Source organism: Staurois parvus, unplaced genomic scaffold, assembly GCF_062004578.1.
Source record: "Staurois parvus isolate SC_StPar_1 unplaced genomic scaffold, SC_StPar_1.0 ptg001133l, whole genome shotgun sequence".
Classification (NCBI taxonomy): domain Eukaryota; kingdom Metazoa; phylum Chordata; class Amphibia; order Anura; family Ranidae; genus Staurois; species Staurois parvus.
The window spans coordinates 2,661,435-2,688,396 of record NW_028318929.1 but is presented as its reverse complement, the minus strand read 5'-3'; the positions used below and the strand labels follow the sequence as shown (position 1 = coordinate 2,688,396).

Below are 26,962 nucleotides of genomic sequence, written 5' to 3'. Positions count from 1 at the left end.
AGCTACTGCGCATGTGCTGAGTAGCCAGGCTCGTTTATGTGATTGCTGTTATGCTGTTGATGCTGGTGTCGGCTGGGACACCTCTTGAGTAAGTGCAATGAGTACCTAATAAAGGAATTAGTTTTTATAATATTGCACCATGAAGTCTTTCTGTTTCTCTCGAGTGCTTGGCATTTCCCCCCATGGATACGTTTGAAGGTGGTCCTTTATCTATTGGAGAAGTGGATTTTCGATTAACTACAAAGTTTTTCATCCTGTTATTTCGATCGATGAGGATCGATGTGTTGCAGAGTTTCCGTTTCTGAAGATATATTTATGGATGATCTGCCATTATATTATCAAGGTTTTTTGGTGAAAATTTTTCATATTTAGACACTTTTTTTGCACAAAAGTTTTTTGCACTTAAAAGTTTTTTTAATTTTTTTTGTGGTATTGGCATATATATATTTTTTTCTGGACTTATGATTTGATGATTTCTTTTTATACACATTTACTAGCGCAAATTATTTATTTATTGGTACACTTTATATATGGTGATTTTTTGCAGCTGGTACACTATTAGTAAGTTATATAATTTTGACCATAGGCGCTATTATTAATTTTTCTGGTTACTACTGAGTGGAGGATTAGCAAAGCTGGGGGTACTATTGAGCAAGGAATCTGCTAAACAAGGATACTAATAAGTTGGAGATCTGCTGAACAGGGTTACTAATGAGCTGGGGATCTGATGAGTGGGGGTACTACTAAGCTGGGGTGCTACTAGGCCCCTTTAAAACAAAGAGAAAATTAACAAACACAGGGCATTTGCCAAGCTTCAATAAAGCTTCAGAAAAGCATCAGAAACATAAAAAACATATACAAAAGCATGTTGATGTGGTAGGCGCTTTAGTCTGTGTTAAACTCAAAGCAAGTGTAAATGAGACCTTAGTAAATCAATCCCAATGCCTGTGACCTTCCAGGGTTCTGAAGCAGCAAAGCAGCCCCAAACCATAACATTTTCATCACCAGGCATCTCAGTTTACGATTATTCCTATTACTTCCTTTCCTATGGGGAGGTATGGTGAAATGGAGACACCTAATATTTGACTGTTGGGTAAGCTCATCAGTAAGTGTTATATAGGTTTAGAATATGAATGACATTAAAAGTTAAAGTGGTTGTAAACCCTTCCATATACCCAGTGAAGTGACTGGCCTCAGAAGAAACAGAGATGAGACAAATCCTCATACATAGGTTGTATCTGTCTATCTGCTGTCTTCTTTACTCTACAGCCATAAAAGTGCTGAATGAAAAAAGGAGGCCAAGAGCAGAAATTTCACTCTGCAAAGCTCAGTGAGGAGAGCTCTGAGAGTTGATTGGAGGGAAGTGACACACCTCCTTCACATAAAACTGTCAATCACAGGCTGTGTGCTGGAGCTTCCTCCCTTGTCATTTTTTTCTCTTGGTTTCAGTAAAACTTTTCAAAAGTAACCCATGATTATAACAGGGCAACAGATAGAAATGTGCTCTGGATTAAGACAAGCACACACTATAGAGGAATATACTGTTCATAGTTCATGTCTGAGGTTTAGAGCTGATTCACACATGTGTAGCACCCTCCTAGTTTAGCTAGGATAAGCTAGAATCTTGATTGACAGTAAGGAAAGTTGAGTAGCAGCCTGAGTGTAATAGCCAGAAGGTCAAATCTTGGTCAGAAGCTGAGAGGCTCTGTAGGCCAGCCCTCTGGAATTTCCCCCTGCTCTAGGGCTTTTAGAGGAAGGCTCTAGAGGCAGTGGGTGGAGCTGAGCAGTGGCTGGCTGCACTCTTGAGGAGGAGGTTGACAAAGGGCTGGACACCCTTAAAAGTGTCAGGGCCTGCTCTGCTCTGCAGAGAAGGCTTGTAAATACACTGCTCAAAAAAATGAGAGGAACACTTTGAAATTACATCAGATCTCAATGGGATAAAATATTATGCTGGATATCTATGCTTATATGGACTGGGTTATGTGTCAAGAATGTAAGGATGCCCCATCGTTTGATGGAAATGAAAATGATCAACCTACAGAGGACTGACTTCAAAGACACCCCGAAAATCAAAGTGAAAAAATGATGCAGCAAGCTAGTCCATTTTGCTGAAATTTAATTGCAGCAACTCAAAATGGTCCTCAGTAGTTTGTACGGCCCCCATGTGCTTGTATGCATGCCTGACAACATTGGGGCATGCTTCTAATGAGACAACGGATGGTGTCCTGGGGTATTTCTTCCCAGATCTGGACCAGGGCATCACTGAGCTCCTGGATAGTCTGAGGTACAACCTAGCGGCGTCAGATGGACCGAAACATAATATCCCAGAGGTGTTCTATTGGATTTAGGTCAGGCAAGCGTGAGGGTCATTCAATGGCATCAATTCCTCCAGGAACTGCCTGCATACTCTCGCCACATGGGGACAGGCATTGTCGTGGAGCAGAAGGAACCCAGGACCCACTGCACCAGCGTAGGGTTTGACAATGGGTCCAAGGATTTAATCTGGATACCTAATAGCAGTCAGGGTGCAATTGTCTAGCCTGTAGAGGTCTGTGTGTTCCTCCATGGATATTCTTCCCCAAATCATCACTGATCCACCGCTAAAATTATCATGCTGAACGATGTTACAGGCAGCATAACATTCCCCATGGCTTCTCCAGACCCTTTCACATCTGTCATGTGCTCAGGGCGAACTTGCTCTCATCTGTGAAAAGTACAGGGTGCAATGGTGGACCTGCCGATTCTGGTGTTTAATGGCAAATGCCAATTTAGCTCTATGATGCCTGGCAGTGAGCACAGGGCCCACTAGAGGATGTCAGGCCCTCAGGCCACCCTCATGAAGTCTGTTTCTGATTGTTTGGTCAGAGAAATTCACACCAGTGGCCTGCTGGAGGTCATTTTGTATGGCTCTGGCAGTGCTCATCCTGTTCTTCCTTGCACAAAGGAGCAGATACTGGTCCTGCTGTCCGGTTAAGGACCTTCTACGGCCCTGTCCAGCTCTCCTAGAGTAACTACCTGTCTCCTGGAATCTCCTCCATGCTCTTGAGACTGTGTTGGGAGACACCGCAAACCTTCTGGCAATTGCAATATTGACGTGCCATCCTGAAGGAGTTGGACTGCCTGTGCAACCTCCGTAGGTCCAGGTATCGCCTCATGCTACCAGTAGTGACAATGACCCTAGCCAAATGCAAAACTAGTGAATAACAGTCAGAAAAGTAGAGTAGGGAAAAAAATGTCAATGGCCTCCACCTGTAAAACCATTCCTGTTTTGGGGGTCATCTCATTGTTGCCCATCTAGTGCACCTGTTGTTAATTTCATTAACACCAAAGCATCTGAACCTGATTACCACCCCCCTCTGCTACTTAACTGACCAGACCAATATCCCAGGAGTTTATTGACTTGATATTATACTCTGATTAAAAATTGTTCCTTTAATTTTTTTTAACAGTGTAGTTCCAGGAGGTAGTCCTCAGTTGTTGGTACCCTTGGGCATCCTGTACACCCCTAACCCTATCTCAGTTTAAATCCCCTAAATAAAACAACAAAACTAAAGCTCAAGGACTGAAATCTGACTCTGGATGCAAACCTTTGTGAAGATTTGTGATGCCTGGCTTTGCAGGGCTATAGGGGGACCTAAATCTTCTAGCAACTCCTAAGGGGGTAGTGCTACACATGTGTGGTGCGGATTGAAGCTCATGCTTCACAGCTAATTGATACAATAGTTGTTCAACAGTTCATGTCAGGTTTATATCAGGTTCAGGACAGTATTAGCTCAGGATCTTATCCTGTTCACACATATGCAGTTTAGAAACAGTTCCCATAGAAGTCAATAGCCTGTAATCCTCACTTAAACCTGAAGGCACTGCTCAGACATTGTACTGAATCCTCACTGCCAGTACACCGGACATACTGTATGTGAACAGGCACCATAGGAAGCAATGTTTTTTCACATATCATGCAGATTGAAAGCGGTTCAAACTGCATCCAATCCGCATATATGTGAACCAGCACTTATAACCACTTTCAATGGTATATGAACAATATATGTGCTATTTCCTTTCTCTATTGTGGTCAGACTTCACCTTCTTTTTCATGATCAACATGCAACAATAAAGTGAGATATAAATGTTAGGTTGATGGGTGAGGACAACTAGGGTGTTAAAACGCCTTGGAAAAGTATTCATACCCTTGAAAATTTCCACATGTCGTCATGTTACAGCCAAAAACGTAAATGTATTTTATTGGGATTTTATGTGATAGACCAACACAAAGTGGAACATAATTGTGAAGTGGAAGGAAAATGATAAATGGTTTTCAAAATGTTTTTACAAATCTGTGAAAAGTGTGGGGTGCACAAACTTTGAACACGAACAATTTACTGAGTGGTATCTTACCGCATCTGAGCATGCAGTAAGATGCTGCTCACTTACTAAAATAAATGACTTACAGCATATTATTAAGTCATGTGGTATTTGGGTAGTGAAACATTCACTATTTTTTCAGCTGTCAGTGAAGTTGCCCGCTGACAGATGAATGTAAAAAGAATTGCCGGCAATGCCCAACAATAAAATAGTTTTTTTTTTTAAACGGTGTAGGGTCCCTCATCCCATTCATACCAAGCCCTCTGAGTCTGGTATGAATTTTGAGGGGAACCCCCATGCCAAAATTAAGAAACAAAATCCATACCAGACCTTTATCCGAGCATGGAGCACGGCAAGTAAGGAAAGGAGGGGGACCATACCAGGCCACATGCTCTCAACATGTGGGGGTGCGTCCCCCCAAAGCACCTTGTCCCCATGTTGATGGGGGCAAGGGCCTCTTCCGCACAACCCTGGGCTGTGGTTGTGGGGGTCTGCAGGCGGGGGGGGGGGGGGGCTTATCGGAATCTGTTTGATTGACAGGAATGAGATTTAAAGTGTGAAGCATGCAAAGATGCAATCTAAACCTGCGGACATTCTATTGCAGTAACAGAGATTCAAGAAATGTACTTACACATGTGACTAATCAGAAATCATCAACTCTTGAGAAGAGGAGACTAAAGGGGGATATGATCGCCATGTATAATACATAAGGGGGGGATATGATCACTATGTATAATACATAAGGGGGGATATGATCTCCATGTATAATACATAAGGGGGGATATGATCTCCATGTATAATACATAAGGGGGATATGATCAACATGTATAATACATAAGGGGGGATATGATCTCCATGTATAATACATAAGGGGGGGATATGATCACCATGTATAATACATAAGGGGGGATATGATCTCCATGTATAATACATAAGGGGGGATATGATCTCCATGTATAATACATAAGGGGGGGATATGATCTCTATGTATAATACATAAGGGGAGATATGATCACCATGTATAATACATAAGGGGGATATGATCTCCATGTATAATACATAAGGGGGGATATGATCAACATGTATAATAAGGGGGGATATGATCTCCATGTATAATACATAAGGGGGATATGATCTCCATGTATAATACATAAGGGGGGATATGATCTCCATGTATAATACATAAGGGGGATATGATCTCCATGTATAATACATAAGGGGGATATGATCTCCATGTATAATACATAAGGGGGGATATGATCAACATTTATAATACATAAGGGGGGATATGATCTCCATGTATAATACATAAGGGGGGATATGACCTCCATGTATAATACATAAGGGGGATATGATCTCCATGTATAATACATAAGGGGGGATATGATCTCCATGTATAATACATAAGGGGGGGGATATGATCTCCATGTAGAATACATAAGGGGGATATGATCTCCATGTATAATACATAAGGGGGGATATGATCTCCATGTATAATACATAAGGGGGGATATGATCTCCATGTAGAATACATAAGGGGGATATGATCTCCATGTATAATACATAAGGGGGGATATGATCTCCATGTATAATACATAAGGGGGATATGATCTCCATGTATAATACATAAGGGGGATATGATCTCCATGTATAATACATAAGGGGGGATATGATCAACATGTATAATACATAAGGGGGGATATGATCTCCATGTATAATACATAAGGGGGATATGATCTCCATGTGTAATACATAAGGGGGGATATGATCTCCATGTATAATACATAAGGGGGGATATGATCTCCATGTATAATACATAAGGGGGGATATGATCTCCATGTATAATACATAAGGGGGGGATATGATCTCCATGTAGAATACATAAGGGGGATATGATCTCCATGTATAATACATAAGGGGGGATATGATCTCCATGTATAATACATAAGGGGGGATATGATCTCCATGTAGAATACATAAGGGGGATATGATCTCCATGTAGAATACATAAGGGGGGATAAGATCTCCATGTATAATACATAAGGGGGGGATATGATCTCCATGTATAATACATAAGGGGGGATATGATCTCCATGTATAATACATAAGGGGGGATATGATCTCCATGTATAATACATAAGGGGGGATATGATCTCCATGTATAATACATAAGGGGGGATATGAGCTCCATATGTAAATAAATCAGTGGTTCATATAGTGAACTCGGTGTAGAGTTATTTACCCCGAGGTCATCACAGAGGACAAGGGGGCACTCTTTATGTCTGGAGGAAAAGAAATTTAATCTCCAAACACAGAAAGGTTTCTCCACAGTAAGAGCTGTAAAAAAGGGGAAAAGACTCCCTCAAGAGTTGGTTCTGGCCAGCTCAGTGGATTTCTTTAAAAAAAGTCCTGGATTGTTTCTTAGATACACAGAATATAACTGGATACTAACATTTATAGGTAGAGTTGATCCAGGGAATATCCGATTGCCTCTCGGGGGATCAGAAAGGAGCAAATTGGGTCATGCTTTGCTGGGTTTTTTGCCTTCCTCTGGATCAACTGTGGGTATAGGATTATAACTTTTTTTTTTTTTAAATGGTTGAACTGGATGGAGTTTTGTCTTTTTTCAGCCAGACTAACTATGTAACTGTTGGTGGGATTTAAGGACATGTTTGGAAAACGGCTAACAACTATCCTCTTATGGCACATGTATAGGAGCTCATTCTCATGAATGGAAAACTAACCACGGAGGACTAGCAAGAGGACCAGACCAACAGGAGGACTACAAATCCCAGATGAACCTATACTTAGACAAGTGTGTTAGACTCTTGATTTTATAAGAGTCCACGGGAGCTGGTGAGTAAGTGGGACCACCGGAGGGGGGCACTAAGGACTCGATTTACTTTATGAAGAATTATCGCACGTTTGCACTTTGAAGAATCACTGCACGTTTGCACATCAAGAGGCTATAATATATGAATTATTTGTTTATTCATTTTTTTATATTAATGGTGTAATTGTAAAGGAATCACATTCCATGAATTCATAATATGTATATTTTGAGGTATTTTGCACGTACGGTATATATGGCAGCGCTTCACTGCTTTAACATTTTTTCTAGAGGTCAGTACCTTTATAAAAGCAGCAGCTCAACCAACTTTTTTATATTTTTTGTATTGTTTAACACAGTTTTGCCACTTATTGGTAGTATCCGAGGGTGGGTATAAGTGATTACAGTTCTTAAATACTGCCATCCTGTGCTGTGATTGGCTAAAGCAATGCACCTGACCTGCGGTCAGGTGGATTGCTTTGACCAATCACAAGGCACTGGCACTCGTGTGTTCAGCGAACACACTTAGGTTTGACTTGAGCATAGAGCCCAACACTAGTCTTTACCAGCTTTGCACATCTACAAAGTGAATCTTCTTTGCAGAATATCTCAAGCTCTGTCAAATTGGATGGAGAGCGTCTGTGAACAGCAATTTTCAAGTCTTGCCACAGATTCTCAATTAGATTTAGGTCTGGACTGTGACTGGGCCATTCTAACACATGAATATACTTCGATCTAAACCATTCCATTATAGCTCTAGCTGTATGTTTAGGGTTGTTGTTCTGCTGGAAGGTGAATCTCTGCCCCAGTCTCAAGTCTTTTACAGACTCTAACAGGTTTTCTTCTAAGATTTCCCTGTATTTGGCTCCATCCATCTTCCCATCAACTCTAACCAGCTTCCCTGTCCCTGCTGAAGAAAAGCATTCCCACAACATGATGCTGCCACCACCATGTTTCACGGTGGGGATGGTGTGTTCAGGGCGATGTGCAGTGTTAGTTTTCTGTCACACATAGAGTTTTTCTTTTAGACCAAAAAGTAAAATTTTGGGCTCATCTGACCAGAGCACCTTCCTCCACATGTTTGCTGTGTCCCCCACATGGCTTCTCGCAAACTGCAAATGAGACTTCTTATGGCTTTCTTTCAACAATGGTTTTCTTCTTGCCACTCTTCCATAAAGGCCAGATTTGTGGAGTGCACGACTAATACTTGTCCTGTGGACAGATTCTCCCACTTGAGCTGTGGATCTCTGCAGCTCCTCCAGAGTTACCATGGGCCTCTTGGTTCTTCTCTTATTAATGCTCTCTATGCCAGGCCTGTCAGTTTAAGTGGACGGCCATGTCTTGGTAGGTTTTCAGTTGTGCCATACTCTTTCCATTTCCAGATGATGGATTGAACAGTGCTCTGTGAGATGTTCAAAGCTTGGGATATTTTTTTATAACCTAACCCTACTTTAACATTCTCTACAACTTTATCCCTGACCTGTCTGGTGTGTTCCTTGGCTTTCATGATGCTGTTTGTTCACTAATGTTCTCTAACAAACCTCTGAGGGCTTCACAGAACAGCTGTATTTATACCGAGATTAATTAGTAAAGGGGAGTGAATACAAATGCATGCCACACTTATCAGATATTTTGTAAAAATTTTAAAACCCTTTATCATTTCCTTCCATTTCACAATTATGTTCCACTTTGTGTTGGTCTATCACATAAAATCCCAAAAAATACATTTACATTTTTGGTTGAACATGACAAAATGTGGAAAATTTCAAGGGGTATGAATACTTTTTCAAGGCACTGTATGTAAACAGATATAATGCACAGAATAACTGACACATAGAGAGTTCTAGTGGTTCTCTGTGGGCAGGGAATTTTGTTCCATTGTATGTATGTGTTTTATTCATTGCTATTGCAATGTTATTTAATTAAGTGTATCTATGGTCAAAATGTAATATCATATATTTATTTCTACATTGTATTTTAATTATTTATAGCCTACCCCTATTACTCTGAATGAACTTAAAGTTTATAAACTTACTTTGAGAATACCCCCACACATTTACTTCCTTGAATTATGTGACCCGTAGTCACTATGCCACCGTGAGAAGGCACTGCCGTGTCACACATTTCGAAGTCAGTACAGGAATCACTGCTTGCAGGCAGCAAGTTACCATGAGATAAATATGTATGTGTGTTGTGTTTGTCTGGCACCCATAAAGTCTCAACTGGTAAGAAATATTCCAATGTATTTGAGAATGTGGAACATTGATCCTAATTGCCAGTCATGATCCACCATGCTTCAACAGTTTTTATAAGGTTATCTCTTGAAATACTGGGTTGATTTTCTAAAGGCAAATAGGTTGTTCACGTCAGATAATGGAAGTCAGCAGAGCTTCACCTCATTCGCCAAGCTCTGCAGAAAATTTTCTTTCAAAGTGCAACTTCCATTGCAAAGTGAACAGCCTATTTGCCTTTAGTAAATCAAACCCACTGTCTTCTCCTATTGCATCTCTAGGACAGGGCCTCATGACTTAATTAATACCTTCAGCTGCAGAACAAGTTGTCTTTATCACGTTCAGTCTTGTTCCATTTCCTCTGGCCGATTTCCCCTCGGCTGTCTCCACCAGGCAGCAGTATATTCCGGAGTCAACCTCAGTTAGGTTTGATATGATAATCACTCGGTTTAAAGACTCGTAGGTAACTCGGCCTTCCTTACCAACAGGACGTCTCTCCTCACAGCCCAGAGTCCAAAACACGGAGAAGGAAGAAGCTTGAAAGGATACTTTGCATTCGATGATCACAGAGCCTCCTGTTTGACCAGTGATGAAAGGCGGCTGATCCACCACGGTACGATTGTTACCACCTGTTATCAAAATTCATAAAATAAGGAAAAACTGTGGGTTGTGTTATGGTACAGAAAAAATGAATGATAAAGTAATATTTCATCCCATAACAAGCAATTAACAATTATCTGCTATTCCATCATATGTACAATAATTTTCAGGCAATTTAATAACTACATTCAGCTGTACAAAATGGATCAGGGTGACCTACCACCAACATTTTTGTTTGTTCCACAGTCTAGGCCACCTTTCCTAACCTTCCTTCTCCTAAGGAACCCTTGAAATAATTCTCAAGTTTTCAGAGAACTCCTGCAAAGATTGATTCTATCTATAGCTTTCTATCTATATCTTTATGGTTAGCACTTCCGCCTGGCAGTACTAGGGTCGTTGGTCGAACCCCAGCCATGGTACCTCCTGCCTGGAGTTTGCATGTTCTCCCTGTGCCTTCGTGGGTTTCCTCCAGAATCTCCAGTTTCCTCCCACACTCCAAGATATACTGGTAGGTTAATTGGCTCCTGTCTAAATTGGCCCTAGTATGTGTATGTATGAATGTAAGTTAGGGACTTTAGATTGTACGCCCCTTGAGGGTTATAGACTGATGTGAATGTACAATATACTGTATATGTAAAGCGCTGCGTAAATTGATGGCGCTATATAAGTACCTGAAATAAATAAATAGCTCATGGTACATCAGCGTGATCAAAAAAATGAATACAGTTTTAAATAAAAGAACAAATATTGTGGAGTAAATCAAAAAATAGAGATAAAGTGAGCGCTAGATGGAAAAGCTGCTATGCGCCAATAAGTACCAAAAGACTCAAAAAGACATACAAAAAAGAAGAGAGGGCGCAGCGCTGAAGTACAGTATAATTATAAACCATATATATGTAAAGTGATAACAAAGTGCCAAAAACTGTGCAAAAAAGCAATAATAGTCCTTTAGACAATAAATGGTGACTGAAAAACGTGCGTCTTCCGGTGATCAGAGTAATTGAATCATGCACTCACCAGATGCATAATTCAAATATGCATATAGATGGTATCCCGATATCCAAACGAAGTTGTCTCATAGATGGATAGGGTCATCATCCAAGTGCAGCAGTCCGTCCAAGGTATCTTCTAATGGATCGTGTGTTACCACACTAAAACACCCCTCAGCTGTCCCCTAGGAGACTCTGCAAGTAATGGACTCAGCAGGGTCCCAAGAAAAAAAGCCAGGATGGTGTGATACCGTTTAAAATAAAAATTTATTGGTCCAAAAGAAAGACAAGGACTGCATAAATAAAACTGACCATAAAGGTGTACAAAGATGGCCGCCGCTCCATGCGGTGGCGTAATGTCTGGGATATGCTGCTCTTACCCTCTCAGGGTAAGAGCAGCATATCCCAGACATTACGCCAGCGCATGGAGCGGCGGCCATCTTTGTACACCTTTATGGTCAGTTTTATTTATGCAGTCCTTGTCTTTCTTTTGGACCAATAAATTTTTATTTTAAACGGTATCACACCATCCTGGCTTTTTTTCTTGGGACCCTGCTGAGTCCATTACTTGCAGAGTCTCCTAGGGGACAGCTGAGGGGTGTTTTAGTGTGGTAACACACGATCCATTAGAAGATACCTTGGACGGACTGCTGCACTTGGATGATGACCCTATCCATCTATGAGACAACTTCGTTTGGATATCGGGATACCATCTATATGCATATTTGAATTATGCATCTGGTGAGTGCATGATTCAATTACTCTGATCACCGGAAGACGCATGTTTTTCAGTCACCATTTATTGTCTAAAGGACTATTATTGCTTTTTTGCACAGTTTTTGGCACTTTGTTATCACTTTACATATATATGGTTTATAATTATACTGTACTTCAGCGCTGCGCCCTCTCTTCTTTTTTGTAAATATTGTGGAGTACCTATATGCTTAAATTTGAAACACAGGGCAGGGAATTTTGTTATCAACTCCCTATAAAATTATTTTCAACAATATTCTTGAAATGAATAATATCTGTGCAAAAAAGGCAGGCAGGAACATTGTGGTATCCTGTAAAATGTATAGTAGAAGTGTCTCCTTACGTTGGTGGTTAGTGGAAAATTACCTCCTTACACTGATGTCCAGTGTAGGCACAAGATCAGTCCACCATTGTTCACTGCTCAAGAAACCCTATTAACCTCAGAAGGAGGAACTCTAGCCTAGACAGGAAAAGACAACCAACATGCCTGACACATTTTACAAGTTCTACTAAAAACCCAATTAAACTTTGCTTCCTACTGCAATTCAGTCAGACCTTACAGGCAAAGTGTAGGATTTTCCTGTTTTGTTAATTTACTTGTGTACTGCAGCTTTAAAAAACTCTTTTTGACTGCAGCACATAAGAGTTCTAGTCCTGTGCTCTATACAGAGTACAATGGTCCAAATCTCTGGTGTGTTGGTTAGGTGCAGCATGGTGTGGTGGCCAGTAAGCACACATAGTCCCGATTTGCAAGAAATGGTGTGCCATAAGTAGTTCAACAATACAAACAGGCCTGGCTCACACACTTACAACTAAGCAACATAGAGACAGTGGTCAGAAGACTCAGGGATACCAACAACATCTGCCACGAGAAGTGGAGTGCAGCCTGGCAGGTCGAAACCAAGGTGGAGCTTCCTAGTAAAGTAGACATAGTCACTGCTCTCTCCCTACTCCACTGGAACCTTTCCCTAACGCTAGTGTTGTTCCTGACAGACAGGGAACCTGTACCTACACTAGCCACCAGGGCCGGATCTAGCCTGTCTGATTTAGGGGTGCAGTAAAAATGGCAGGGGGGCAGAGGATGCAAGGTCAGCAGGGCAGTGTATAAGAGTCAGTAGAGCAGTGTACAGGGGGTAGCAGCTTGTTGGGCAGTGTACAGGGATTAGCATGGCAGAGAACAGGGGTCAACAGGACAGAAGATAGGAGTCATCAGTGCAGAGGACAGGGATTAGCAGGGCAGGGTACAGGAGTCAGCATGGCAGAAGACAGTGGTCAGCAGAGTTGAGGACAGGGTCACTGCTGGCAGGGCACTTAAGAGATCTCCTCCTCCCCACACAGCACATAGCTGAGATCAGTATCCCTCCATGCAGTGTGTAGCTGGCTACTGCAGCTGCCAATCCAATCAGGGAATTCCACAGGTCAGAACGGCAACTGCAGATAGCTACACATTGTGCGGATCGATGCTGTGAGATCTGTTGAGTGCCTTGTGTGCAGTGAGGGCAGTGCCGGGACATCATCTAGCACTCAAGGTGACAAACTGCACCCCCCCCAAAAAAAAAGCACTAATCAACACGCTCACCCCTAAGCATAAATCCCTTCTGCAAGCCCAAAGTCTATCCGAAAATGCAAAAATTCCCCATCCTTACAGTCCAAACCTTCCTTACAGCACAGATCTTTGCCCCCAATCCCACCTTCCAGCTCAAATCCCCCCAATCCCTAACAAATCTTCTATGCCCCTCACCCCTCCTAGTACAAACCCTTTCCCCCAAATCCCCACTCCTAGTATTAATTCTCTTACTAATCCCCCCCCCCAGTACAAATCTATACTCCTAGCGCAAATCCTTTACCAAATTCCCCTCTCCTAGCACAAATCCTCTCCCCAAATCCCCACTCCTAGCTTAATCCTCTTCCCAAATCCCTCTCCTAGTAAAAATGATCTCCTAAAATCACCCCTCCTAATATCACCCCTCCTAATACAAATTCTCCCCATTTCTACCACAAACCCTCTCCCCCAAATCCTCACTCCTAGCGTAAATCCTCTCCCTATATCTCCCCTCCTAATACAAATACTCCCCCCTAAATCCCCCTTCCTAGCACAAATATTCCCCAGAGTCCAAATCCTCCCCCCAAATCCCTCCTTCTAGTACAAATCCCCCCTCCTAGTACAAATTCCCCCTACTAATACAAATCCCCCCCAATCCCCCCTCCTAGTACAAATCCCCCCTACTAATACAAATCCCCCCCAATCCCCCCTTCTAGTACAAATCCCCCCTACTAATACAAATACCCCACCATTCCCCCTCCTAGCACAAATACTCACCTCAAATCCCCACTCCTAGTGTAAATTCTCTCCCCAAATCCCTTCTCTTAGTACAAATTCTCTCCTAAAATCACCCCTCCTAGTACAAATTCCCCCCATTTCTAGAACAAACCCTCTCCCCTAAATCCTCACTCCTAGCGAAAATCCTCTCTGCAAATCTCCCCTCCTAGTACAAATACTCCCCCCTCCTAGCACAAATATCCCCACAAATATAAATCCTCCCCCCAAAATCCCCTTTCTAGTACAAATCCCCCCCATCCCCCTTCCTAGTACAAATCCTCCTTACTAGTAAAAATTCCCCCCACCCCCCTTGTAATACAAATCCTCCCCAAATTCCTCCTTCTAGCACAACCACCTACAAATTACCCTTTGCAGCACAAATACCTGCATACACAAATCATCCTAGTAGCACAACCCCCCCCCCAATTCCCCCTTTTCTAGCACAAATCTTCCCCAAATCCGCCTCCTAACACCCCCCCCCCATTACTCTTGCCAGCACAAATAGCTCCCCCAACCCCTCCTCCACAAGCTCCCCCTCCCCCAACCTTACACGAGGGAACAACAGGAGTAGTGCAGTAGTGAAGAGATATTTCAATTGTGCCCCCCCCCCTATGCAGGTGCCCCCTCCTCTCTTGTACTTTGTGCCGTGCCCGCTGAGCTTTCCCCCCCATTCCTGCACTCATGGCCAGCTGCATCTAAAATGATTAGTCCAGAGAGGAGAGAGCGGGGAGGAGATGTGGGCTCTCTGTGATCTCCCCTCCTGTCATAACAGCGATCCCCCATACAGCAGGTTACATAGGATCACTATTATATCCGACAGTAAATGTCTTCAATACCCACCCCCATCCACATTTCCAAGAGTTGAGCAGTCTTTGGAGGAGACTGGTGGGATGTCTATAGAGATGAGATGGAGGTCAACAGGTGGAGACAGTGAAAGCTGTGGAGGATTCAGGAGACTGACACTCCTGAAAATGCTGATTTTGCATCAGACTTTGGGGGACCATATCTGAGCAACAGAGTGGCGTTTTCCATCATTGACAGCAACAGAGGTAAGTATTGTGTCTTCAATTGTGATTCTGTGAAGTCTTCTATATATAGAGAGACGGAAACCACAGATTTTCTGCTGTTCATTTCTTGTCAATGTGTGGCATGAGTTTAGAGTGCCTATGCATTCAACTCTGAAATGACAGTTTTTACTAGATAGCTAAAGCTGAACTTCAGTCCAACATCTTAATACACAGATGAAATATATGCTGTATATAGGAGATGTTTTGCCTATACAAAATCGCCCAAAAGCCCGTCCTTGGAGTGGTATATCTGCTTATGCCAAAACCCCCAATATTCATAATAAGGGGGGAGGTGCATCCAAACAATAGTCACTGCAAATAAAGCCCCCACAAAAGGATAGAGCACCTCAAGGCTTATAAACAACATATGTTAATTTGGGACGTAACAGGAAAAAACATTTCATTAATCAGTGCAAGTATCCCATCCATCCCTTCCCCAAATCCTCTCCACCCTCACCCAACTCACCCCCCCCACAAACCTCCCCGTGCCCACCCCCCCCCCCAGGTGTCCCACCCAGCCTACCCTACCCACACCCTCCCAGGTCACCCCCAACACCCAAGGAGCACCCCTCCTCACCTCCCCCCCTCCCAATGAGGGACTCGGGGGACTAAGGCCAGCCCCCCACTACTCTCCAGGTCCCCCTTCCTGTGCAGATGTAAACTCTTCCTGAAGACCCTGCTGTGATGTATGATGATATGCAATAGGAACCAAGGTATGTCCAGCTAAGCATATCTGGGCCACAGAGTGTGTTTCCTCTGCGGAGGAGAGCAATAGGGCAACAGTTATACCTCAAGGGAATAAACACAGTTCCATATACAGGTGAAACTCGAAAAATTAGAATATCGTGCAAAAGTTCATTTATTTCAGTAATGCAACTTAAAAGGTGAAACTAATATATGAGATAGACTCATTACATGCAAAGCAAGATAGTTCAAGATGTGATTTGTCATAATTGTGATGATTATGGCTTACAGCTCATGAAAACCCCAAATCCACAATCTCAGAAAATCTCCAGCCTCAGTCCACTCCTTGTGAAAGTCCCCAACACTTTTAAATGGCCTTTTCCTGACAATCCTCTCCAGGCTGCGGTCATCCCTGCTGCTTGTGCACCTTTTTCTTCCACACTTTTCCCTTCCACATAACTTTCTATTAATGTGCTTTGATACAGCACTTTGGGAACATCCAACTTCTTTTGCAATTACCTTTTGAGGCTTTCCCTCCTTATGGAGGGTGTCAATGATGGTTTTCTGCACAACTGTCAGGTCAGCAGTCTTTCCCATGATTGTGATTCCTACTGAACCAGACTGAGAGACCATTTAAAGGCTCAGGGACGCTTTGCAGGTGTTATGGCTTAATTAGCTGATTAGAGTGCGACACTTTGAGCCAAGAATATTGCACCTTTTCACAATATTCTCATTTTCTGAGATTATGGATTTGGGGTTTTCATGAGCTGTAAGCCATAATCATCACAATTATGACAAATCACGGCTTGAACTATCTTGCTTTGCATGTAATGAGTCTATCTCATATATTAGTTTCACCTTTTAAGTTGCATTACTGAAATAAATGAACTTTTGCACGATATTCTAATTTTTCGAGTTTCACCTGTAGTAGCTCAAATCCTCCTATGTTCTCATCACCATAACTGGAGCTTTCCAAGAAAGGACGCACGATCAGCACTTGACAGGTCCAGCCTACATCCAGGTAGCTGATTGACTCTGTATGTCCATAGGCCGTAGGATAAGTCCTGCACTCATACAGTAGGTAAATGGAACAATCTCACCACGTGGGCCTAGAGACATCATTTCTTGTGCAGGTAGCCAGATATGTAGTCCAGCACAATATAACAGTGTCCTTGAGATCAGGCAGCACAGTTTGTAGCACAACTTGCAGTGTCCTCACAGCAGGTCAAGAGAGCCGGTGTGCACTCCGACAACTCAACAGGGGATCGCACGTGGAAGGAGGACATTTGTTTTGCCTTCCAGAGGATTTGTATTTCTGTTCACATAATTCTTCAAATCCAACTCAAGGAAATCAGAAAATTCCTCTGTGCAAGGATTATCTGTTCATTTAGGTCTAGTAAAAGTACTTCTACTTACCTGATCTTCCATTTCACCAGCAGAAGGTGCTTCCCCATGCTCTAATGGTAGAACGTTTCTTGGCATCATCATGTCCAATGCAGAGCTTTGGACCCTTTATCAGTCTTTGTGACCTCAGGACCTTAGACCAATGGAGCATTGGAAGAAGATGTTGTGGGAACAGGTCTAGTAACGCACAGCAGCAGGGGGTTAAATAAATAAAACTTCCTTTCCATGACCCCTAGACCTTAAAAATCACTTTAGGCACAGCCCCACTGCAATGGAGAGTTTCATAGTTCTACCACACAGCACAGCCCCTGTCTCCCAGGTCAGTAGAACTGAATTTTCTCTGCTGCAGATTGGTAATACTTCCTCCCTGCTTCTCCATATAACAATGGTCACTGGAGAAGAAGTAAAGGTGGTCATAGATGGATCGAAATTCATCCTGTTCAGCAGGGACTGGACGAATTTTAATCCATGGGCATCCCTTCCTGTCCAGCAGAAGTTGATCATTAGATGTACTTCTGTCAAAAGGGATTGTTGAAAAACTTTCCTCAATCATCAGCTGCAGTATATCAGAGAGTCCTGCTGGCAGAATACAAAGTTCCTGCATGCTGATACCTCCATCTGTCTTGATTGTGTGGATGAAGGCATCCTTTTTTTCCTATGGATGAAGGTGTTCTTTTTTCCTGTGGATGAAGCTAACTGTTTGTTTGTTTGTTTGTTTTTTTGTTTTTTCTTTTCTTTCAGCCAGTGTGCTGAATAAAACAAATACAACCCATCTATGGCCAGCCTAACAGGAACATATGCAAGAATGAAAACACTTTTATTTTTGCTAGAGTCTCTCTCATTCTCTGTTAACTTTCATACTGTACTGACAAAAACATTTTCTTGTTATGTAACAGTGTGATGTAATGTATTCTGTAATCACCTATGCATAGTTTCATATTCTTTACATCCTTATTATCCTTTATATGTCCCGCTACAGGATGTACAAGCCAACAGGAGGAACCAAAGAGTGCAGTAGAGTAATAGGTTTTCCACCCACCAAATATGTTGCCTGCTGTGGCTGGAAGAAGATTAGTAGGTTGGTGTAGACCAATGTTTCTTGACTAGGGTTCCTCCTGAGCTTGCTTGAGGAGTTCCTTGAATAATGAGCAATGTTAGATTAATATCCCACCAACAATGACCAAGGGGGACAATATTTTTTACTAACCACTGACCACTAATGTTAGAGGACACCACATTTTCTACTGACTTGCCTTTTCTGTAGTTATTACTTTTTCCAAGAATAATGAAAGATCTTCCTACACATAATTGCATTAGGCAAACTTGCATGTGTATGCCTGCGTAGGATGGATTGGGGAAAGGGGGGGTGTAAGCTGGTGCAGTTAGCTAGAATGCCACTAGGTCGCTGTATCCCAAAATAGTGTAGTAATAGGGAAATATGTAATTGGGTGTTTGGTCCCCTTTTAGACAAGCCTTCCTGTAGTGAGGTGAGCTAGTGCCCATATAAATGACAGGATGGAGGGAGCCTTGAGTGAGTTGGGGTATGAAAGCGAAACACCCTACAGCCATGCAGAATTAATCAGCTACTGCAAAGGCCCTGAACAGGGCAGAAGGTCAGGGAGAGATAGTCGAACACCCCAAAGAGCCAGCTGTAGTAGTCCTGACTGGGAGCGGGATACAAAAGACATCTTAGGCATTTTAGGCCAGGCTAAGTGTTACCCCTGGAGGTCCTAGGAGAAGTGTACAGAATCTTGATGTGTTGATGTGTACCTGCAGCAGTCTTGTCTCTGAAATGAAGGAAGCCATGAGCTAGAAACATAAAGCCTAATGGGCAACTCAGAGCCCGCTGGGTGAGTACTAATGACCCTTAGAGAAAAAGAACAGAGCAGAATGCTACAGATTTAGTATACAGAGAGATGGCACACTGTGGTGCTCCCAAGGAAATGAGAGAGGAGTTGCGAAAGAAGGAAGGCTTGTGTGTGACATGCAATGTTCTGCTTTCACAATGACTGCTACAGATTGTTCACTTTTGTGTATAGTGATTTATGCCAATGACATTATGCCTATGTGATGTGTCACTGCCATCTTTGCAAAACAACGTTAAATGGCGGAACTACAACTTTTGTATAGCCATTACTTTTATATGAATATAAAGGCTAATGGCCAGGGGTATCCTGGGAAGGCCTATGGCAGAGAGTGGGCACAAAATGACCGAGGCTTTCAACTACAGCAGTGGGTCTTGTCCTATCCAAGAAGAAGTGGGGTGGGAGCTTGGGGAAATTTGGTGCTGACAGTCGGCCAATCAGAATCCCTATTAAAGTGGTTTAAGGAGAGTATCGTGTGAGCCCACTTGGGGGAAGCAATAAAAAAATGTTGACAAGCTCTTTCCTGGTAGATCAACTTTTACTGAAACACCCTTCAAAATTATTTATACCCCCCTAAACCATGTTGTCTGACTGAGGTTAACCTCAGTCAGACAACATGGTTTAGGGGGGTATAAATAATTTTGAAGGGTGTTTCTGAAATAATTTTGTAGAGAATTGGTAAAAACACGATTTGCCCTGGGTGTCAAATACCCTAGGTATACCTCACCTTATTCTTTTATTTAAATGTTCTTTAACCCATTGATTACACTAATGTACCATGAGCTATAGAAATAATCATTTTTAGCCAGGATTCACTAAGAACCTTAGCATTATTACAAGGGTTCCTCAAAAGTAAAAAGGTTGAGAAAGGCTGGTATAGAACAGGGTCCTTTTCTTGTTCTTTGAGTACAAGTGCCCCTATGCTGACTTAACTTCTAAATGATTGCATCTGTAATTTTGGAAGGTCAGTATAAAAGAAAAGTATTGGTGACTGGTGTATGAAAACATTTGTGGGCTTACCCAGTCATTTTTGCACATTTAGTCTTCATGGCCTGAAAACTGGAAGGCAGGGGCGGGGGGGGGGGGGGGGGGGTATTGTGAAGGCGGGAGGGTCCTTTGTCTACATACTTTGAGATAACATGTATTAATCTTTCCAAATTCTATGAAATCTACATAATTAAATAGGTCATATAAACAAAAAAACATGAAGAGTTGCAGGATTGTGCTAATTGTTTCCTGGCAAAGGTTAAGCACTTTGAAAAGGCCGTCTCTAACTTCTGTAATACAGAGAAATGGAGCTACGGTAAGTCTACTCAACCACATTAAAGGTGTGGTCTTCAGACCAGCAAAACTGAATTGATTTCAGACACTGTTTATGTCTGATTTACTAACATCTTTCTCTAGCAGTGAGAACCAGCAATGAGGTTGACTTACTAAAACCGGAAAGTGCAAAATCTGGTGCAGCTCTGCAGAGAAACCAATCAGCTTTCAGGTTTTATTATTAAAGCTTAATTGAACAAGCTGAAGTAAGAAACTGATTGGCTACCATGCACAACTGCAGCAGATTTTGTGCTCTCCAGTTTTATTAAATCAACCCCATTGCCTATATATACTGTGATAAGGGGGATCTTTAGATCAGTGGTATTGCTTTTTTTAAGTGAATTGTGCCAGTCTGAACTAAGGGTTTGCTGGCCCATTGTTATTGAAAAAGGAAAGGTTTAACACAGCAGTTGACAACGTAGGGGTGTCAGCTTCACACAGCAACACAGTCAATTGAAAATGCTAAGCCACCTGGATCTCTTGTGAGCAGCACCTCTGCTCTTCTTTCTGGTCCCTCAGACCATTTCATCAGCTTCTCTTGGCTCTCTGGGCTTTCCTGGCTCCCTCAGCCTGTAGTCACAGCTCCCAGCTGTACGGCACAATAGGGTTTACTCACTGCTCCCTGCAGCCACTGTAAATCTAGGTGTAGGTCTGGTCCAGGGGCGGACTGACAACTCATGGGGCCCCCGGGCAATAGGGGATCATGGGGCCCCTGTGTCCTTCCCAAACTCAAAAAGCCTATGAAAAAGGTACCAGGGCCAGTGCCCGAGTTTCCAAATGGTCAGTCTGCCCCTGGTCTGGTCAGTGCAAATGTGCTATTGCTGCCTGCAGCACAGGCCCACTCCTGGCCTCTCAGTAGGGCTTCTCTTGACACCCCAGTCTCTCTTGCACTGAGACTTATGGATTCCCTCTGTCCCCTGGACTCGCCTAGTTGTCTCCCAGACTCAAAGTGTTACTAAACCCCTACCCTGCATTCACTATATCTGGTCTCCCACAGTACACAGAATGTGGAAATGCAATTACGTTAGTAAATATAAACTGCTAAATACCTTTTGTCATCAGCAGTTAGAGCAGTCTTGTGACTTCTATCAGTGTCCAGCCAAGCACGTTAAACCTTGTAGGAGGAGTTTTCACTTTGCTCTAGGAGGATGCAGAACACCTGACCTCTGTCTGGACAGTGCTGATTAGCCCTGTGCTGATCACATGCACCCTCCCAAGAAAAAAAAAAAACCTCTCTAGCAATACACACCAAACTGAGCATGTGCAGAGTGACTCCACAGGATATGTCTTATCAGGGGATAAGAGGGGGACACTGGAAGAAGGGAGGATCAGAGAAGTCAGGATTAAACAGCGTTTTTACACAATACAGAGAATTAACCCCATAGGTTCCACAGTGAGTATAACAAGCATGCTTTACTACATATCCAGACTGATTTTACTGTTGTGGGTTTAGTAACACTTTAAGTGCTTGTAATGCAGGTATTCTCTGGCTCATATAGACTTCTTTTATGCACTCTCATCTATTCCTCTCCTCTTTCCACTGCTCCTCCAATGCAGTAGTTGGATTCAGTACTTAGTATACCTTCGAACATATAATATGATAAACAGCGGGGGCCTCATAGCATAATTCCGCTTATAAAAAGCCACACAACATACTGTTGTGGGTTTAGTAACACTTTAAGCAGTTGCCTCAACTCTCTCTGTCTGATGGACAAGGAATCTATCCAACATGGAATGCAGTCTCTAGAGTAGAGCACTTCTGTCTATTTCCATATCGGAGAACACAGCTCTCTCCTGACGGAGAGCTATGGCCAGCTCCTTGATTATAATGAGTGTGGACACCTACAGGTCCCCCGTTAGACCTAGACACAGGATTGGTGACTTCTTCCCACCCAAATGTCTTTGAAGCCTGAAATGCATCAGCATGAGATGTACACCTGTGTGAGGATGGTGTGTTTTACCTGCACAAGATGCAAAGATGTACTATGCATCTGCATGCAAGCAGTCCCATTCATGTCAATTGGGACGTAGCTGCTGCTCTCAGTTTACAACTATACTGGTGCTGGTGCATATCCCCGAATGCACATTTTCTGTGTCCACGCAGCCGCTGTGTCCCAATTGACATGAATGTGACTGCCTGCAATTGGATGCATGGAAGACTTGTGCATCCTATGCAGGGAAAACACAACTCTCACAAAGGTGTACGCCTAAATTCAACCACGTGAACGAGGCCTTAGAAGCATTTTTTTTTGTTTTTTGCATGCCTCTGAACACAGCTCTATTTTAGCCAATGTGTTCTTGCACATTGCGCTGCATAGATTAGTATTTTAGAGCAGCGTTTGGGGTCATATAAAAAATCTGTGTTCATAGAGAAGCCTACTGGCATCATTTATGCACACTCCCATACAGGGGCGGACTGACAACTCATGGGGCCCCCGGGCAATAGGGGATCATGGGGCCCCTGTGTCCTTGCCCAAACTCAAAAAAGCCTATGAAAAAGGTACCAGGGGCATCTCATAAGGCCCCCTACTGAGTGCCTGAGTTTCCAAATGGTCAGTCCGCCCCTGCTCACATATAAATGCGCACAAACATGCATAAACTCAAAAGGATTTAGACTGTTCAGCCAACATTTCCCAGGGTGATCTTAACCATATGGTGACTACTTGTAGCTACATTTCAAAATGTCTCTTGCTGTTATTTTTTTTCAAATAATTATACATGATTCCTAATACAATACCTGATGTAAATCTTCTTTACTAATTTATCTATATAGTCCTCCCGCACTCTAGACCCTCAAATCAAATTGCAAAAAGCTGCTAACATCTTACCGTATACCAAATGGGAAAAATTAACAATTAAAAGCTGATTGGTGCTGTGCTATATCTAAGTATAGGAAGAACATGTAGTATAATATAAACTCCTTGGAGAAATTCTCCGCACAATATACTAATATAAACTCATTCATAATAAAATGAAAAATAAACCAAATCAGGAATTGACACCAGATCTAAATATTGAATAGAATGGACATGAAACATCCGAAATGTGGATAATAAAAGTGAAGAACACCCAAACAAAAAAAGGCATAACCTAGGTACACCACTAATAATAAATAGGTGATTATGGGTGAAAATATAAACTAATTAATATCCAATAAATCGTGCCAAAATGAACAGTGATATGATCCATAAATGGTATCCCAAAAGAACAATGCTTATTATAATGTGAAAAATAAGCCACAAGACTTCTGCAATGCAACTAACCCGTTGCTAAAGAAGATAATCTCCTAGATTGTAATCTCGAAAGAGCAGGGCCCTTGAACCCCTCATGTTTTGTTTTGTTACTGTATTGTCTCATGTACTGTCCCCCACTATAATGTACAGCGCTGAGCAAACCTTTTAGCGCTATATAAATACTGTATAATAATGAGCAGTGTCTAACATATTTTCTTTCATGCAAAACCTCAAGTATGGTCCATTTGAGTACTGGGAAAACGCTTTGCATGTATTTTTCATGATGAAAAAAGGCTCTGGACAGCATCTGTAAATGGAAGAGTTAAAAAATTTTTGCAAACGCTTATAGACGCGGTTAGCCACGTTGACAAGCATTTGGCGTTTGAAACGCTGATAAAATCTACTCCTGAACGCAAGTTTGGTGCTTTCAAAAAAACAACTGTAAACTCAACTGCCTGTAAACGAAGATGTGTACATGGACACATAGGAAAACATTAGGGAGAGTTCAGGGGCTGCTGAAAAAAAATGCAGAATAGCTCCTAAACGTGAGTTTATCAGCTGCAGTGTACATGGAGCCTTATTTTGTTGAAACATTTGAAGATGATCATTTGCTAGTCTAGGTATGTTACCAGTACCAATGATTGTTTCGAGTAGAGGGCATTGACAATATAGAAGGTTTTCAGTAAAGTGCAGTAAGATCCCAAAACAACATATCACCCTGTATGCAGAGAAATTGAAAAATGATTGCCAAATATGCTACTATTAGTTGTTGGCTTGTCATCACACCAACACAATTTTTTTTTTTTTGAATTCTCCTTCCCTCTTCACTTCTAAAAATTCGGCTTCTTCCATTCCGCTTAAACAATATGGCTGTGTAAATCCTTCTAACATGGGAAGGTAGGTTGTGTCCCCCCTCGATGCTGCAAGATCTGCCTGCTTCACGACTATGGAAAGATGAAAGTTCTATCTTATATTAAAACCAACCCAAGACTGCGGTTTAACATAACTACTTCCAATCCATCGCAGAATTAGGGCAGAGGAAGTCAGTAGCCACACACTATAGAGTTTCAACGTTAGAAAATCAATTTATAAAAAAAAACTGTAATTGTGTATCTTACCTTCTGATTGATGAACTGCCAGGTGTAAAATGATAATAAATATCTTGAAATTCTTCATTTTGTAATTCATCAATAAAAATGTACAACACTAATAGATCAGTCCAAAGGCGATGATCTACATTTTGGGTATTTTCGGTAATATCTGTGACATAATGGAATGTGCAGCCACAACAACCTCAAGAGTAGGTCTGAAGACGCCTAGCTGGTCTTGCACCTCTGACATTTCATTCTTCTTGTGTGATAAGAGGAAGTTGTATTATAAGAAACTGTAGAGAAATAACCACTACTTCTCTGTGGGCTACAGGCAAACTGTTATGTTGGCTTTAAGACAATTCTTTCTGTTTTCTGTCTTTTACAAAAAATAGGAAAACTGTATTTTCTGCATAGGGACAAATGAAATGATATTTTATTAAAACCAAGAGGCTTTTATCATTGATGATCAGAAGTCCTTGATGCCTATTAAAACAGCAAACCATTAACCACTTCCAGACCGGACACTTTTACCCCCTTCCTGACCAGGCTAATTTTCAGCTTTCGGCGCTCTCACATTGTGAATGCCAGTTACTCAGACATACGACACTGTATCCAAATGAAATTTTTATCATTTTTTTCACACAAATAGAGCTTTCATTTGGTGGTATTTAATCACCACTGGGGGTTTTATTTTTTTCTAGAAAAGTGGAAAAAGACTGAAAATTTTGAAAATAAACATGTTTTTCTTCGTTTTTGTTACTAGATTTTGCAAATAAATATACTTTCTTCATTAATTTAGGCCAAAATCCATTGTACTACCTTTGTTTGGTAGAAATAACCCAAATCAGTGTGTATTATTTAGTCTGTATTAAAGTTATAGAGTCCACAGACCACGGTATATATATTTGATATATTTGAAAATTTATCAATCCTGATGTACTGACTACCTATATAGTTTCTCAGGGCCCTAAAATGGCAGGATAATACAAATACCCCCCAAATGACCCCTTTTTGGAAAGTAGACAGTCTGAGGTATTTAATGAGAGGCAAGGAGAGTTTTTTGAAGTTGTAATTTTTTGCCAATTTTTTAAGGGGAAATGATGAAAGTAAATAATTTTAATTTTTTTTTCACAAAGTTGTCATTTTAACAAGTTCTTTCTCTCACACGGCATAGGCATACTTGCAGTTACACCCCAAAACACATTCTGCTACTCTTCCTGAGTATGGTGATACCAAATGTGTGAAACTTTTTCACAGCCTAGCCACATAGAAGGGCCCCACATCCAATAAGCACCCTTAGGCGTTCTAGGGGCAAAAATTACACATCTAATTTCTTGACTGTCTATCACAGTTTTGGAGGTCCTGGAGCACCAGGACAAAGGAATTACACACAAAATGACCCCATTTTGGAAAGAAAACACCCCAAGGTATGTTTTAAGAGGCATGGGGAGTCTTCTGAAGACTTCATTTTTTGCCAAACGTTTTTGGAAAATGTGAAAAGAAGATGAAAATTTATTTTTTTCTATGCAAAGTTGCCAGTCTATGAGATATATCTATTACACAGCATAGGCATACTTACAATTACACCCCAAAACACATTCTATAACTCTTTCTGAATATGGCGATACCAAATGTGTGAAACTTTTTCACAGTCTGGCCACATAGGAGGGCTCCACATCCAATAAGCACCTTTTGGAGTTCTAGGGGAAAAAAATGACACATCTAATTTCTTGACTACCTAATGCCATTTTGGAGGTCCTGGAGCATCAGGACAATGGAATTACCCACAAAATGACCCCATTTTGGAAAGAAAACACCCCAAGGTATATTTTAAGAGTCATGGGGAGTCCTCTGAAGACTGCATTTTTTGCCAAAAGTTTTTGGAAAATGTGAAAAGAAAATGAAAATGTTTTTTTTTTTACGCAAAGTTGTCAATCTATGAGATATTTCTATTATACAACATAGGCATACTTAAAATTACACCCCAAAACACATTCTGTAACTCTTCCTGAATATGGCAATACCAAATGTGTGAGACTTTTTCACAGTCTGGCCACATAGGGGGGCTCCACATCCAATAAGCACCTTTTGGAGTTCTAGGGGAAAAAATGACACATCTGATTTCTTGACTACCTAATGCCATTTTGGAGGTCCTGGAGCAGCCGAGTCTTCTGAAGACTTAATTTTTTACACAAATTTTCAGAAAATGTGGA

At 41.7% G+C, this 26,962-nt stretch overlaps 1 protein-coding gene across 1 annotated transcript in view; it reads right to left on the bottom strand.

Moving 5' to 3' along the window:
- LOC149439348 (uncharacterized) overlaps nucleotides 1-24,996 on the bottom strand; it is a 30,386-nt gene extending 5,390 nt beyond the window's left edge. Inside the window, exons 1-2 of the mRNA XM_089659160.1 lie at nucleotides 24,777-24,996; nucleotides 9,732-10,052 (exon numbers count right to left, since the gene is read on the bottom strand). Coding sequence (XP_089515286.1) covers nucleotides 9,732-10,052; nucleotides 24,777-24,846 — 391 coding nt within the window. The 5' untranslated portion in view covers nucleotides 24,847-24,996. The remainder of the gene's footprint in view (nucleotides 1-9,731; nucleotides 10,053-24,776) is intronic.
- Between the last annotated feature and the right edge of the window lie 1,966 nt (nucleotides 24,997-26,962).